This window comes from Penicillium verrucosum (genome assembly GCF_028828655.1).
Source record: "Penicillium verrucosum strain IBT 35672 chromosome Unknown utg000004l_segment0_segment0, whole genome shotgun sequence".
In the NCBI taxonomy this organism is placed as follows: domain Eukaryota; kingdom Fungi; phylum Ascomycota; class Eurotiomycetes; order Eurotiales; family Aspergillaceae; genus Penicillium; species Penicillium verrucosum.
In genome coordinates, this window is record NW_026643213.1 from 3,380,571 (window position 1) to 3,396,520 (window position 15,950).

At 48.2% G+C, this 15,950-nt stretch overlaps 5 protein-coding genes across 5 annotated transcripts; 3 read left to right on the plus strand and 2 right to left on the minus strand.

The window, feature by feature from the left end:
• Positions 1 to 5,691: 5,691 nt before the first annotated feature.
• Positions 5,692 to 7,692, plus strand: zfpA (uncharacterized protein; the record flags this gene model as incomplete). Its single annotated transcript, XM_057223271.1, has 2 exons — positions 5,692 to 6,178; positions 6,236 to 7,692. The coding sequence occupies 2 exons, from the start codon at positions 5,692 to 5,694 to the stop codon at positions 7,690 to 7,692; spliced, it is 1,944 nt and encodes a 647-aa protein (XP_057070492.1).
• A 476-nt stretch (positions 7,693 to 8,168) lies between these two features.
• On the plus strand, positions 8,169 to 9,280 carry N7516_010554 (uncharacterized protein; the record flags this gene model as incomplete). The annotated part of the gene is made up of 2 exons (XM_057223272.1): positions 8,169 to 8,294; positions 8,345 to 9,280. 2 exons carry the CDS (start codon positions 8,169 to 8,171, stop codon positions 9,278 to 9,280), a joined length of 1,062 nt encoding a protein of 353 aa, XP_057070493.1.
• A 2,947-nt stretch (positions 9,281 to 12,227) lies between these two features.
• Positions 12,228 to 13,039, plus strand: N7516_010555 (LITAF-like zinc ribbon domain-containing protein; the record flags this gene model as incomplete). Its single annotated transcript, XM_057223273.1, has 3 exons — positions 12,228 to 12,478; positions 12,519 to 12,734; positions 12,814 to 13,039. The coding sequence occupies 3 exons, from the start codon at positions 12,228 to 12,230 to the stop codon at positions 13,037 to 13,039; spliced, it is 693 nt and encodes a 230-aa protein (XP_057070494.1).
• A 218-nt stretch (positions 13,040 to 13,257) lies between these two features.
• On the minus strand, positions 13,258 to 13,572 carry N7516_010556 (uncharacterized protein; the record flags this gene model as incomplete). The annotated part of the gene is made up of 1 exon (XM_057223274.1): positions 13,258 to 13,572. The coding sequence occupies one exon, from the start codon at positions 13,570 to 13,572 to the stop codon at positions 13,258 to 13,260; it is 315 nt and encodes a 104-aa protein (XP_057070495.1).
• Positions 13,573 to 13,897: 325 nt separating this feature from the next.
• N7516_010557 (D-mandelate dehydrogenase-like dehydrogenase) lies at positions 13,898 to 15,020 on the minus strand (the record flags this gene model as incomplete). Its single annotated transcript, XM_057223275.1, has 2 exons — positions 13,898 to 14,637; positions 14,714 to 15,020. The coding sequence occupies 2 exons, from the start codon at positions 15,018 to 15,020 to the stop codon at positions 13,898 to 13,900; spliced, it is 1,047 nt and encodes a 348-aa protein (XP_057070496.1).
• Between the last annotated feature and the right edge of the window lie 930 nt (positions 15,021 to 15,950).

The window sequence follows — 15,950 nt, forward strand, 5'->3', positions numbered from 1 at the left end:
AGTCGCTGTTGGAAGTTGCATCTACTGCGTACCTACACCGTACATATTGTGGATCCTTCCAACTGTAGGATCTAGACCATAGAGAATGTATGAAGAGTGGTGGGAATAGATTCAAGTTGGAATTGTTCAGTGTGTTGGTGATATATTCTTTTGATGACATGGCGCAGTCGCGGCCATTCCGTGGTACAGCGTACAAGGGATCCCCGTGCTTTCTAGAAAGCTTTTAATTTACGGACAAGGAATAACCCTGTACAACATATGTTATAAGGCTGGTCCTTTTGTGGCGTGCGGTTGAGATCCACAAATATTGCTTCTTGAAATACTCGTCAAGTACCCCGTACCGGGAATAGATCCTGAACCGGCCAGACTGATATCAGGTTACGGGTTTGGAAATTCAACAAGTTGTTGGTGTTTGGTGGAAATTGGAAATGTCAACCGTGCATCATCAGATGATCGGCGGGGATTGTTGTCTTTAAATGCGGTAATCCAACAGCGCTACAAGACGGACAGGCTTCTTTGTACAAGTCGGGGGACGATTGTTGGAAAAGGAGTCCTTGTGAAGCGCTTATTACATACCTGATAGGGGTTATAAAATACAAATGACGTTTATGGGGACCAACCCTGTCCACACACATGGGCGAGATTTGGGGTCCGAAATGTTTACACCCAAACAATCAAGGATATAAACCAACCGAGCAAGGACTGAATGTAAATAAACATGGATGTGGTATGGTAAGTTCAAAGTGTGTACGACTATCAGCGGGGACCAAATAAACCATGAGAGCCATGACATCGCCGACCACTTTGCCAACTCCAACTCCAGAAATGTAACCATATAACTAACTAGATAAGAATAACAAACATGCATCGAAACAGTTTAGTCTTTTATGCCGTGCACTTGCATGCATTCCTAAAAAAAACCTACCTGCCTTATCCGGAATTCCCAGACCAGACTGGGTTGTCTGTGCATATACGATCGCCTGGTATACGTCGATCTTCTCCTTCTCGGGTTGTTTCACGCGCTGTTTCATTTCTGTTTTTAGAAACACCACGAGGGCGGGCAGGGATTAAACCTTCCCGCCCCTCCCTATCCTGCCCACTCCTGTAGGGCTTAGGGCCGCAGTTGGTATGTACCATGCTGCGAATAGCATGAGAGGCTCAACTTTGGGCTCGGTGGTTGGTCATGGACTGAGTTTAGAACCTTGGAACCTGGATATAGCATTTTTGGATGTCTAGCCGCTTGCTTGAGAGTTGGTTTATTCTTGGACCTGTTTTTGTTTTCGGTACGGAGTACGGAGTAGTAAATCGCGAAACTGGGGGATTACCAACCTCTGGGGGATGAAATTTGCCACCATCTCTGGTCCGAGGGTGATCCGAGCACGACTGACAAATATCGAAGTTGGAAGTACATAGATATGTACACTAGGTACCTACCTAACTACGTAGGTATAAGAAGTACAACAAGTACAACAAGTACAATGGCGGTACCTAGGTAAAACAAAGCTGCGAGTTCCATGGTTCCGTTCGAGTCAACCATGGACTGGCTGCTCCCACTATACGATGTTTGGCACCTCATTTTCCCAACGCCAACATCGACGCATTGGGCATCTCTCATCCACCAATCTTGGATGGATGCTATCAAGGCTAATTAAGAGCCTCTTTGCTTGTCGTATTTTTAATTTCGATACGGTGGACCTACAAAGGAAGTCTTCGGAGTCGCCGGATGGAATACATGTAATCTCAGTAGTAACTAGGGCGAATATCCCATCTCAAGTCTCGATTCTCAATTCCGGAAGCGGGCGGAAATACGGCCGTCCCGATGCCATGGTGACGGCTTCGATCTTGGCTACTCTAATCATCCTCGTAAGCAAAGAAGAGCCTGGAATGTCAGATTCAAATGTGTGGCTTTACGTGTGTTTCAGTGGTTTAGCGGAAATACATAACAAGTTGGGGGCCAAAAGGAAAAGGGGGATATCAAATTCAATAAACGATTGGATCAACTAGGATACCTCCATCACACGTGTGAAGGATTGATAGTCTCAATCAACGGCCATTTCTTGGTGCTGACTGGCTAATGCACTTGAAGATGTTTTTGGGTGTATGTTTTGATGTGGACGATGAAAATCACGAGTCAAGAGAATTATCTTTTACATACGACAATACGACATATCTTTATAGGAAGTACTCCATACTCCGTAGCCATTCATCATTAGGTTAATTATGGTTAACGGGAAGTCTAGCGTCTACAATTATGAATCCATCGCCCGGGTAGGTACATATGTCAAAATGTCAAAACCTGGGCAAAAGGCAAATCCCCCAATGCCGACCGCCAGTTTAACTAGGCCAAGGCTTTCAAACCCGCAAAACCTGGGTAAAAGAATCGGTCAAACCCAACACACAGGCCGGATATGACCTCATTCCCCCGGTTTAGCATCGAAAAATTTAGACTGTGCATACATAACTGTTAACTAGTCTGGGAATATATCCATTTTATGCACGGGGGTTTTTACCACCGGGATCGCCGATAAATACGAACTCCTCCAGTCAGCGGTGTAATTTATCCAGCTGCGCCTTGATTTCCAGGGATGTGGACCAACAATTCCCTATGTTGTTTGGCTATGTGACGAATTCCAAGAACGCCTTTATTTCTTTTTTTCGCTTATGATTGGCACAGACCCATATGGGTCTGTGGCTTAGGCGTACATATGTGGCGCTAGTTGTATTTTGCTGCTAAACACGGACGCTCCGAATGACAGCTCGCACTCCCCCCTGTACCGGCTAGGGCTATATGGCGTAATTAGTGTAGGTAGTCTAGATGAATATGTTAAACTGGAAATGCGGAGAGGGGTCTAAGGGGCCGAGATTGGTTCTGGTTTCTCTTTCCCTGGTAATTTAATCGTCCACATCCCATTAGTTAAGGGATGGGATATTAATAATCGATCTCATATTAATCTGCAATTGAATCTCGGAGTTTGACTTAAAAATGAGAAATGCCACTTTATCCCCGTACTCCGTACATCCGAGAAAAAAAAAAAAAATAGATTGACATTCATACATCCATTTTGGGTAGACCCACCATTAGTTTTCTTCGGATATGCAACACCCAGCGACCAAGGGATGTACGAGATTTATCTATCGACATACGGCGTATGCCGTGACAGACTAATAGTACCTTGTGAGTTGTAAATACAACAAGGAGGGGAGAACTGCTGCCCTGATTTACTAATTAGGAAATGGCGCAAAAGGCAACCAAGAGAAGCAGGCCAAATCACGATCACCAAAAAGAATGCGGCTCTTGTACAGCAGCCGAGGAAATCCGAGGAGAACCATCTGAAAAAAAAAATCAATCTTGATACAACATGCTGTACGGAGTATTGATCGTCCGTCAAGGGTTACTAATAAGGAATAGCGGGCGAAACAGACACGAACCCACCCCGTCGGCGGCCCTAAGGAATGCCCACCAAGTTCTCGGAAGGCCTTTCAGGGCTCTGATTGGAGGGAGTTTGGAATCCCTCATTTCATTTCTTATTGGGCCGTGACACATGGGCCAATCACCCACTGGGCACGCGGTTGGCCTGCCGAGTTATGGAGGGGACGCTAAATGAATGGGGTCCCGTCACGGATCGACCGAACCCGTGGAATTTCGATTGTATTTGTATTTGTGTGTTATATGTATAGAGTACAGAGTACAGGGTACGGAGTACTCCGTACTGTCCTCTCTGGTCTTTTCTTACATTCCCCAAACTCATCCTTGTCCTTTTTTACTTCCTAGTTCTCCCAGGAAAAGGGTACATCCCCAGATCTGGGTCTATTATACTTTCTGCTCGTCTTACTGTATGCTTTTATATTAACCCACAATCCTGCTCTTCCTCCCATGATTTGATGCAAAAAGAGTTGGACCGGTATGGAGTAGTCTGACCCCCACTGGCGGGATAGAACATTTTTGGTGGGTATAAGATAGACATTTTATGCCCCTTAAGATGCTGATTTACATTCTATATTGTATATGGTATACCCTGGTTAGCTGGTCCACACGTATATGCGTATACTATGCATACTGGGGTGACGAGGCTAAAGAGGGTCTGGGGGAAAAGGGGCCGCCAAGACCACGGGACCGAGCCCCTACTATGCATAACGGAGGCGCCGATGACAATAATCATTATACTCCGTATTCCGCATATTGCAATTCATTCTCGTGCAACGGTCGACATTCTGACAGGAGGCTTCTCCTGATCCTCGTCGAAATCTAATTTGTGATGCAGAGGTTTTGAAGCAAAAGGACCAGTAACTTTATAATTGCTTTTCGTCTCAATATGCGCCATCGACTATTTTAGTTCATATGAGCACGATGGACGATCTGTCTCAATGCAGGTACTTTGGCAACAAACCAATATTTGCTCCCGGAATTCCCGAATACATATTCGGAAATCGTACATATCTCGTAGGGCGGAATGAGCCAAAAGTGGATAAAGGTAGGCGAGCTGTCAGAACCCATAACGACTATATAGTGGGTTATATATTGACTATTGACAGGATCGCAGAGATTGGACGCCTGATGAAGGCTGAGCCGATGGCCTAGACAACTACGGAGTACGGGGTACCGTGCATACTATAGTACAAAATAGACTGTACACAAGTCTTTGATTTGAAATGTCCTCTATGGTTAGAGTTGATAGAGGTACAATATTACTAATTGACAGTAATTCCCTACTTGAGAATAATAAAATAGTAGAATAAAGAATAAAGAATAATATCTACGGAGTAGACCAGATATAGACATAGACCGATGTTCGAGGATTCCCATGTGCAGATAAATAATAATAGCCCGAAGGTCCCAAATTTATCTGCATGGGCGCTAAGTTTCCCTGTCCCTGTTCACAGCCCCCAACACGTTCGTGCCAAAAAAGATACGGTATGTAATGGTATGTAATGGTATGTAATGATAATTTATATTTATTATATTTTATTGTTTTAATGTATTTGCTTTTTCTTTTGTTTATTCTGGAGTATTATTATTTCCAATTCAATTCAATTCAATTCAATTTTCGATTTCCTTTTTATTTTTCCCTTTTTCTTTTCTTTTCTTTTCTTTTTTTATTAAAAAAAATATAATTCTAGACACAAGACTATAACTAACTACTGTAGGGCGGGCCCATCGTCACCATTTAACAAATGCTTCCTCCTCTTTGATGATCTATAATATCCTCTCCTCCCACTCCCAAGTCTGTCATGAATTTATATCCCTCGACGATCTAGCGCAATCCTTGTCTTCGATCATTGTGGAAATACGCTTATTAAACCTTGTCTCCCTCGACTCTTCTCTGTCGATCGACATTGCTTCACTGCCCGTGTCTGTGGAGTTGCAACTTGGATGTGACCTCCCTGCCTCGCGATAAAGTGTACCTCCTTACCTCCTTGCATAAAAACCAATTCTCTCTGTCAATTGTGCACGTTACCTCTTTTTCGTGGTCGGCGTCTTTGGTTAGCCGAGCGGGCCGCGATCTTACCCAGAAACCTTATCACCGGTATGTCCATGCGTCGCAAAATTGCAATTTTCTCGGAGATAACATGTACTGACTAGCTTTTTATGTGTAGGATTGCCATCGCGCATTGCATTGTTTAACCAAGGAGATGACGACCTTTGAATCCCACCCCGATTTCACTCTGTTTCCTTTCCACGCTCGATCCAAGATGATGGCATTCGAAGCTACCGGGCCTAAACAACTTCCATACTTCGATCCCATGACCATGGATCCCTCTATGTTCTCTTTCCCCGCTGAGAGTCTCCCTAACTACACACAAGGCCATGAGGTCTCCCATGCTTCCAATTCCTACTATGATACCCACCCTTTGCTGGAATCTACAGATCTGCAAAACCCTACATATTTCTCTTCCGTACCAGCCACACCCCCTTCGATTTCTGCCTCTCGCTCTACTGAGCCATATATTCCCACCGGTTCGGCCGCCTCAGGGCAGTCCATTGCTAGCGCATCTTCTTCGGCCATGGGATCACCATACTCAGGAACCGCACATGCCTTCCAGGAGAACTGGGTGAATACAAACCACGGATTGGGGTTGCCAGCCGCAGTAATGAACGACCTTTTCTCTCAGGAGTACATGGGAAGTACGATGGACATGGATATGCCCTATCAAGAAAAGTTCCCGGACCCTTTTGTCGGTATGTTTTTGAGAATCAATTGCAAGACCTGTCTGGTGTACTGACAATGCATATCAGATCCCTCATTGATCCAACCGGCGCAACAAGGCTCTGGAATCACCCCGACTATCTCATATCCCGACCAACCCACATCTTCCTACTCAAATGTGCCACCCAATTACATTTCCCACTCTCCTGTCCCATCGCCTCTCCCATATAATGATATTCCAGACCACCACGCCTCCCCACCCTCACACCCATTACAACACACTGGACCATCTCCCCTCATGGTCCCACACAGGTCTCATTCACGACCCCTCTCAATCTATGATCGACGATCGTCCATCTCGTCAACTCATTCCCGACGCTCGCAGCACAGCCCGGCGCTGAGCAGCATCGAACCAGACGAAGACACCAAAGAAAAAGGCCGCTGCCAACACCCCGACTGTGGCCGAGTCTTCAAAGACCTGAAAGCCCACATGTTGACTCACCAGTCCGAGCGACCAGAGAAGTGCCCGATCCTGAACTGCGAGTACCACACCAAGGGCTTCGCCCGCAAGTACGACAAAAACCGCCACACCCTGACCCACTACAAAGGAACAATGGTATGTGGTTTCTGCCCGGGCTCCGGCTCCCCTGCGGAAAAGAGCTTCAACCGCGCCGACGTCTTCAAGCGCCACCTGACCTCCGTTCACGGTGTGGAACAAACCCCACCAAACTGCCGGAAGCGCAGCCCCGGAGTAGCGAAGAAGGGCACCAACTACAGCCCCGACGCAACAGGAAAGTGCTCGACCTGTTCATCGACCTTCAGCAACGCGCAGGACTTCTACGAGCATCTGGACGACTGTGTTCTCCGCGTCGTGCAGCAAGAAGAGCCATCCGAGGCCATAAACCAGCAGCGTTTGGCAGAGGTCGCTTCAGATGAGGAGGTCAAAAAGACCATGGAGAAGCACCAACTACTTGACGCGCCGGGGCCGGTCGACCAACTCGACGATTACGAAGACCAAGACGACGACGATACCCACGACCCCTCCAACTGGCGCGGTTTGAAGACCAAGCCTAGATCATCAAAGGGCAACATCCCCGCCTCCCGACCTATTATCGGCTCTGGCAATGCCATCTCCAAGAATTCATCCAAGGCCCCCCGCAGTGTCCCAACTCGTCGCCGCAATAACCGCGGCAACTACCCCCAGTCCTGGGGATGCCCCAGCAGCAGCATGAAGACCAAGAAGCGTGTTATGTGTGTCTTTGATGGTCAGCGCCGTTTGTGGAAAGACGAGATGATGCTCAATAATGAGTTCGAGGTCCGTATGAGACTCCCCGGTGGCGCCGGCGACGGCACAAACCGTGATGCCTACATCACCGATCTGGACGTCGAGACGTTGAGGCGTGCTGAGGGTGTGCTGAGTGCCACTGAGGAGGAGCGTGGTCCTTGGATGAACGGTCCTTCGTCTCATATTATGGGTCAGCCGGCGATGTTACTGCCAGAACTGTCCCATGATGATGAGATTTCCATCAATGAATTAATGGCTTGAACGACTTTTGTGTTTTTCCTTTTGCTCCTTCTTACACCCTACTCCCTATCTTCCTTCTCCCCTTCGTGTCTATTTTTCTGTCTCATATTTCCGTACAGCAGTGGCGTCTTGATGAGCGATTTGTCTGAATGCGGATTATGGATGATACCTCGGGACTGATATGCTTGAATGACTTCTGTTTTTCTGTCTGTTTTGTCTTCAGGCTGGTCTTATATGCCTGTATGCCAGATCCTGCTGGTCAGGATCCCTTCTAGACACTATTAATTGGAAACTACAATGAGTGTCTGATTGGAAATTTATAAACAAAACATTTCATCTTCTAAATTCTTTGAATAAACAGCCGTATAACTGTATAGTTAACTGTATATTGTCAACAGTAGAAAGCCTAAAAGAAGGGAAAGGTAGAACCCCATCTGCCGATCTCCGCCCCCATGTTCTGCCATCTCCCCCGGTCTCAACTCCATTCAACCTCCACGATGCAATTAGGACTTTCGGAATCTCTATCCACCCTCGTCGCAAGACGCTTTACAGCCGCGAAAGAGACCAGCCATCTAGTGTTCTCCTCAACCCATCTATCCATCATCAATGCTGCGGGGATACCCGTGAGTGACGCTAAGACTCCGACCACGGCACTTCTAACCCATAAACCCAGTACCAACTTCGCTACTGCCCTGCCCTGGCAAAGAAACCCTCCAATTTGAAACCCGACAATGGCCCGAAAACACCAAAGCCCGATCCCTTCGAGAATCCATCTCCAGATCTTTTGATCGCCCAGTTCCCGCCCGAGAACCCTACCTACAACCTCATCCTCAACAAGTTCCCCGTCATCCCAAACCACTTCCTCCTCGTGACAAAAGACTGGCAAGCGCAGACAGATATACTCGATAAGTCTGATCTCGAAGCTACATACGAGTGTTTAAAAGCCTGGAACACCGACGAGGATGGCTCTCGATCCGCGAACGGCTCGTCTTCAAAGAGCCTCTTCGCCTTCTTCAACTCCGGCGACGACAGCGGCGCAAGCCAACCACACCGCCATCTCCAATTCCTCCCCGTCGAAGCAATGCGTCAGCCAGGTTCGGAGCCCTGGCACCCGCTGATCGACCTCCTCGCCAGCCAACCAACCTCCCCCTACCCATCACCGAAGTTCCAGCACCTCCCAGGTCTCCCCTTCGCCCACTTCGCCCTCCCAATCCCTTCAAACCCCTCCGCTGAAACCCTGCACGCAATATATCTCACCCTCTACAAGGCTGCGGCCGCAGCGACGCGCGGACAAACACCGAGCCAGGATACCGAGTCCCTCCCCACACAGGGACCAGCGTCTATAAGCTACAATCTGGCCATGACCCGCTCGACGATGATGATCTGCCCGCGCAGGCAGGAGACGGCACTTGTTCCTGTTGACAGCGCGGCGACGCGCGATATCGTTGACCCCGGCGTGCTCTCGCTGAATGGGACTATCCTTGCTGCGACGTTGATGGTTAAGGCTGAGGGCGAGTGGGATGCTTTACGTGAGAACCCGGAGCATTTGATGCAGGTTCTTGCTACGATTGGATATCCTCGTACGGATTCTCGTGGGCCTTCGCTGTGAATAGTTGCCTGGGGGTTGTTGTATAGCTACGCGGTGGATGTGGTAGAAGACTTGCATGCTTGAATCAAATACCCGGAAATGGAACTTCTTGGGTGTGTATAAATTGAATACACATCTAACTATCTAGTCTTCTATTTCTCTCGTCCACATGATATGCCCACTAGTCCCTTCGCATGCGTGAGGCCGTATGAAAGACCGACTTGCACCAGTTTCTCTCTTCTCGTTGAGGCAACTTGGCGGACAATCTCTTAGGTAGAGTCTACGTCTTCGTGACGGAAGGCTTTGATTTCATCACAACGTGATAGCGACCCGGGTCAAGGTTAATCTGGGCGTTAACAGATCAGCCCATGGAATGGCTGCTATGGCTGCGCACGAGATAATCTTGTTCTCCGGCTTTCTGCGGGCGGAACTTGACCACGAAGCTGTACTCGCCGGCTAGTCCTTTGAAATAACGCGCATCAAGCTATATCTATCAGCCACTGTACAAGAGCAGGAGTGAATGCAGCAAAACGAACCTGGGATAGCACATTGACTACCGGACCGCTGGTGTTTACTTCCATCATCAACAAAAAATTTCATCAAGATCCTCCAATGGAAAATATATACATCTCTTGTTTTTATATACTGCGTACATCTGGAGAGAAGTTGGAAGATGGAAGAATCTGGATTCTGAATATGTAACAAGGACAGGATAAAGAGACGTCTCTATCACAGAGGACGACGTCCCAAGTCACTGCTCGCGTAGTACCCGAGGCATCTGGTAATCCACTGAAGCTTCCAAGGTTCCCTCAGGGTACCAGTAATAGGTGCGTGGTACAGGTAGGGGGATATCTATATAGAGGTTGTCGGGAGCACCCGTGTTAGCCGCAGGGACGAGATGCCCTCTTTCTTAAGGTACTTTTACCATCAGTCAGTCCATCGATAAACTTGGAAGACAATCAATGTGCCAGCGACACTGCTTGCCGTCACAGAAAAGTGAATAGCGCCGATGCCCACAGCAGCCCAAGCCAACCCACTGTACTAGCCAGCGACATCCACGGGTGGGTTCCATCCTGCCCGTCTATCACGAGTTTTCAAGGGCCATATATAGACCAATAATGAAAAGCACCAGATAGAGGAAACGAGATCAATGGGAATACAGAGCCTTGGTCCAGACTCGTGTAGGAGAGCAGAAGGATGATAGTTCGATGCTCTCCCAGGTCCCTCCTTTTTGGTAGATGGCGTGAACCTTGAGCGAGACCAGACACAAGCCATGACAACAAGCGATCCCTGAAGCAGGAAGCGGAATAAAATATACGGGCAGATGTTGAAGGCGGAAACAAGGAAGACACACCCCGCAGAAACGAACACCTTCCTAAATAGGCAGGTGCAGTCACGACGGGAACTCAGCTGCTGCATCTGCGTGATTCCAGAAGAGCATTTAGCCACTCGAGCAAAAGATCATTGGGACAATCGGAACCTCCGATTGTCACTGCAGCGCTATGTATGCCAGGGCCCTAGACTCTGCTCGGGACCACACAGGTGCCGGGATGGTCGCACGTGACTCTGTAAACCCCAATTGCTTCAGTCCATTGTATTGTAGAGCGGCGGAATCGACTTCGGAAAAGGGGCGGGCGTTGCCATACGTATACCCTGATAGAGAACATCTTCTTCCCACAGATATGGCTTTCTCCGGCGGTCTTTTGATGTAGATCTGAACGAAAGGGGAACATGCCGCTGGACGCACGTGACTCCAGGAGCCCCAATTGCTTTGGTCCGTTTGTTTGTAGAGCGGCGGAATCGAGATCGGAAAACGAACGGATGCTGCTGAAAGTAAACCTGCCATAGTCTAACAGATGTAGCTTTCTCCGAGAGTGTTTTGGGATGGATCTGATCGAGAGGTCACTAACTTGCTGGATATCAAGAGGTAGGCTGTTTGCCATGATGGTATATAGTTGTAACTTATCGTGGAAGTTCAAGATCTCACAGTCTGCAGCCCGATGGCGGCGGTGATGTTCGTCAACTATGCTAGTATGTCTGTTAGCTTCTTCGCGAAGGGTGCATCGTGGGAGGGGATGATGGTTTCATTGGCGGTTCGATTTATCTTGGCCGCCGCCTGGGCGTTAAGGTAGTGGATATGATGGTATGTAGGCTTCTGTGGCTGCTGGAATGGACCCTGGTAAAAATGAAGTCTCGTAGATGCGTTATTTTGTCAGAGGCGAGAGTAAATGGGCTGCTGGTCGCCCTATGTGAATAAAAATGAATCGCCATCAACGTAGTCATCGGGGCGACGGCGAAGACGGTACAACTACCTCGTCTAATCGGTCTGGGATCTACTCTCCAAGTGCTATACTTACCTAGGATTACTAGACCTAATGCGTACGAGCCCGTATTTTCACATGATAGATCTTTGTTCCGTATAGACTGGACTGATTTTACCTGCCATACTTCCAGTCCCCTTTTGATAATCGTTAGTTTTAATCTTCCCATTGTACCCCATAAAAGAACACCAACAAATCCGATAAATCCCCAGATGCGAAAGTGAAACATTTGACTAACTACCAAGATGCCCTGCACTAGTTACAAGAATAGACCGGGTCGCTCGTGACTCATTACTCATGCTTTATCTTCCCAATTTAACTCAACTCCATTGACAGGGTCCGAGGCCGGGGACTGTCCTCCGTACTGGGGCGTAGAGCCGGGGGCCAACCATGTGATCTCTACAAAATCCATCATGATTGGCCAGAAAGATGTAGTCGAACTCTTGTGGCCCCTTTTATTGGCCGTGTAGACCCTCATACTTGACCGTTCATGGCGTTTAAGCCTCAAATTTCCCCTTGATACATTGTGCTTCTCGTATTGAGTTCGGACCCCACATTTTCACTAAAATGACATTTAAGAACGACTGCCTCGCACTCATTGATCTTGATTTTTGTTTACTTATCTAGTTACGGACGGACAGCCCACTATGGAAAACAACAAAGAGCCAACAGCGCCAATTGCACCGGCTATAACTACAGGACCAGCTACGGATTCCATAGTAGAAGCACCGATTGATCCAAATACAGTGCCGGCGGATAGCACAGTGCCGCCCACAGCGGCGCCGACAGCCCCTGAAGCAAACCCGACACCCGAACCTACAGCCACAAGATCACTGCCGACATCCGATCCAATGGCAATAATACCGGCGGAAAGTGGACCTCCGCCACAATACAATGAGTACAGCTCCCGATCCAAAGAAAACAGCCCGATCTAACAGAAGCAGACACAAGAAAGACGCAATCACAACTCCTGCACCGGCTGTTACATTACCACAAACCAACGAGAAAGGCACACCAATTGGTCTGCAAGTTCCAGTCGCCCATCGAGTGATTCAACTAGCGCAGCTTGGCGAAGAGCCGGGACGAATCTGTTGTCCGTTTTGCTTCCACGAGGTTCAGACCAGGGTGAACAAGGAGAGCACCAGCGCTACATCGTGAGTATTGATCTAATCTAACCTCACTTTTTCGCTCGGTCTCACTTCGGATGATGCTGATCTCTCATTTACTTGGTAGTATGGCAGCCGTATGCTGTTGTCTCTTCGGTGGAATCTGCTGTGCATTCCTACCATTCTGTATGGAGATGTGTCATGACTCCCACCACTTCTGTACAAACTGCGGCGTACAAGTAGCAATTCATCCACACGAAGGCCCTGTGCAGCAATTTGGACCTAACTCCCCAGGGGCAATTATCCAAGCGCCGGGCCGTATCCAACCGCCTGAGGCAGTTATGAAGAACTAAGGCGGCGGTCTACAATGATTACGGACTGAATGATATGTACTATGTTTACTGAGTCTCATAATACCTTTAGTTTACTTTGAGATCTATTTAACTTTACTATTAATAATGAGAGAAGAATTGGTCACGAAGCAATTGAATTTCATTCATGAACCCTGACCCAGGCAGATGGACCAGCCACCTGCCTGGATCAGGGTTCGTAAGAAAAGCACCCCTCCCACTCAGCGGATCACGCCGTCCGCATCTGGCATGCTGCCGATCAGCATGTGGTAGACGAAGGCGAGGATGAAGCGGTCCAGGGGGTTCGCCCAACCGCGGATTTGGTTGGCGAACATAACCCTGGTCTCCCAGATCTGCTCGCTCAGCGCCTCGAACTCCTCCAGGTCGAAGGGGAGGGTGCCGTTGGCCATTGCCTGACGGCGCTCGATGCTGATCCGGAGGTTGATGATGCCCACCTCATAGGCCCGACGCATGTTGACTTGGGGGTTGATGGTGAGAGGGAGAGGGGGAGGGCCTCCGCCAGGCTGCGAGCTCATGCTATTGAAAAGGCAGGTTAGTATATTGTCAATTGGTTCATACATGGGATGATACTATGTATCAATTGGTTGTTTACATACTTTGCTGTGGTGCAAGCTCTGTTGGGAGAGAAATGAGATGTAAGGGCGAACACGCTTGAGATGATTGGATGATAAATTGGGATTGAAGAAGCAGCTTGTTCGGATGGTAAGAATGGGACGATTGGAGGCGTTTGTAAGAAAGAAAGATCGCTTTCATGGTTTGCAAGAATTTATAGGGTCCGCCAGAACGCGCGACGAGGAAGGTGGACAATGAATCATGGTACTATTTGAGTAGGAACGCTGCCTATAGCTTGGAACCTGTCGACTTAGCCACTAGGTGTGCATTAACCGGCGTAACGGCCTTTCCAGTCTTGTAGAACGACATAATATTCTCCATACCCAACCTCTCGAATCCAATATGTGAGTCAACCGAAGCACCCGCATTGTGTGCCATCATCTCAACGTTCTTCATAGCTGCAAGCTCAGGGCTAACTCGGGGCTCATCATAGTGCACATCCAAGCCGGCGGCGGCGAGCTTACCACTCTTCAAAGCATCGACAAGAGCACTCTCGTCAAGCAGCTTACCACGAGCAATATTGATTAATCGCGAACCGGTCTTCATCTTTGCCAGCAAAGATGCATTGAGCAGTGTCTCGCCACTGAATGGAGTCGCAACCATTACACAATCGGAAACAGCGAGAAGACTGTCCATGTCCTTGTGGTATGTTGCCTTCGAGACGGCTTCCAAGTGTGCCGGCATCTGCACGATGTCATGATAATGAATTTTCATATTCATGGCCAGGAAGGCCTTTTCGGCGGTGCGCCGTCCAATTTGACCGAATCCAATGATTCCCAATGTATGTCCCCTGGGATTGTGTGAGACCATTGCCAAATTGCGATTTGCGTCGACAAAGGCGTCGGCATCCACGGCTCGTGCAGCAACGTGTGACCAAGAGAACAGACGGAAGGTTGAGATAATGAGCCAGATGGCGGCATCGGCGACGGACTCTGTGCATGCTGCGGCGGCATTGCAGTAAACAACGCCTGGATGAAGTACGAATGTTAGCGGCGTTGTCCGTACCCTAGGTTTCCTGATTGTCCCGTGTCGTTGTATACATACCCTTCTTCGCCAAAGCTGCAGTATCAACCCAATCAAATCCGGCACCCGCACTGGCATACACCTTACAGGAAGCGGGGAGTAGCGAGACAAGCTCCTCATCCCAGTTTCCCATCTCGCCACCTGTATTCCAAAATGGGCGGTAGATGGCGAAGAAGTCGCCGAATTGGCGCTCTTTTAGGGCTCGGATAAACTCCGGCCGAGACATGCTATAGGATCGGCGGATCTCAAAGGCATCATTGAACTTGTTGTATTGATCATGATTCCAGCGGATGTCGTCGCCGAGGTGGAGGACAATTGGTTTCGACATTTTGCGTAGGCTTTTTGAGTTTGTATAGATCGGATTGGTGGTTGGAATAGGGTTTGGGGGAGTTGATGATGGTCAATGGGCAATTATTATAAGAAAAAATTGCAGAAATCTTTCTGAGAATTCTATTTCTAAGCTGGCAAGGCGGGATTAGTTATAACTATCTCTTTTCCGACTCTGTTGTAGATGTGCATGACGGCTATTGCATTTTCTTTACCCTACGGCTATTGAACGATCGTCCGGGGTAGCGGGTATCGATGCCCCGGTTAATGAAATCCGAAACGCCAACCACCGAGTTAATTATGGAAATTCCATGCCTGAGTAAGATCGTGGGGTAAGCTGTCGATCAACTGAAAATTGGTTGGTTCGTAATTTGCTGAAGGTCGGTGTTATTTAGATTGTCGACTTATCACCCGATACTGTCACCGGCTTTACTCTATGCATGATATATGGCAGTGAAGAAAGAAGCTAGGTGTAGTTAAGATACATCTACACTACAAATTACATTTAGCGAATGGACCGGAGCAATACAGATGGAAGAGTCCGAAGTCTCCATCGCAAGGAACCCCTCGAGGAGTTTGTGATTGACCGTCCTGAACTGATATCACAGGAGACCGACCAGCTACTCGCTAACATATCCACCAAACGGCTCCAAGTCCATCTCCATCTTGAATACATTACAGAGGGTTCGGGAGGTTACAATTTCTATCAGGAATAAGCCGTAAAGTGAGAGTTTGACAACCGTCCTATCGAGAAGATCATGGAGGTCGGAAAACGAGAGTATTTTAGTATTTCTGCTGGAGAAATGGAAGTCGGTGAGACTACCGCTTTCATCTTAGCCCTAAGATAGCAATCAATACCAATTTAATCCTATCTTCCGACGGAGGATTGCTCTCACCGTAGTAGCTAAGGCATTTCCCCTCAGAATCCAGG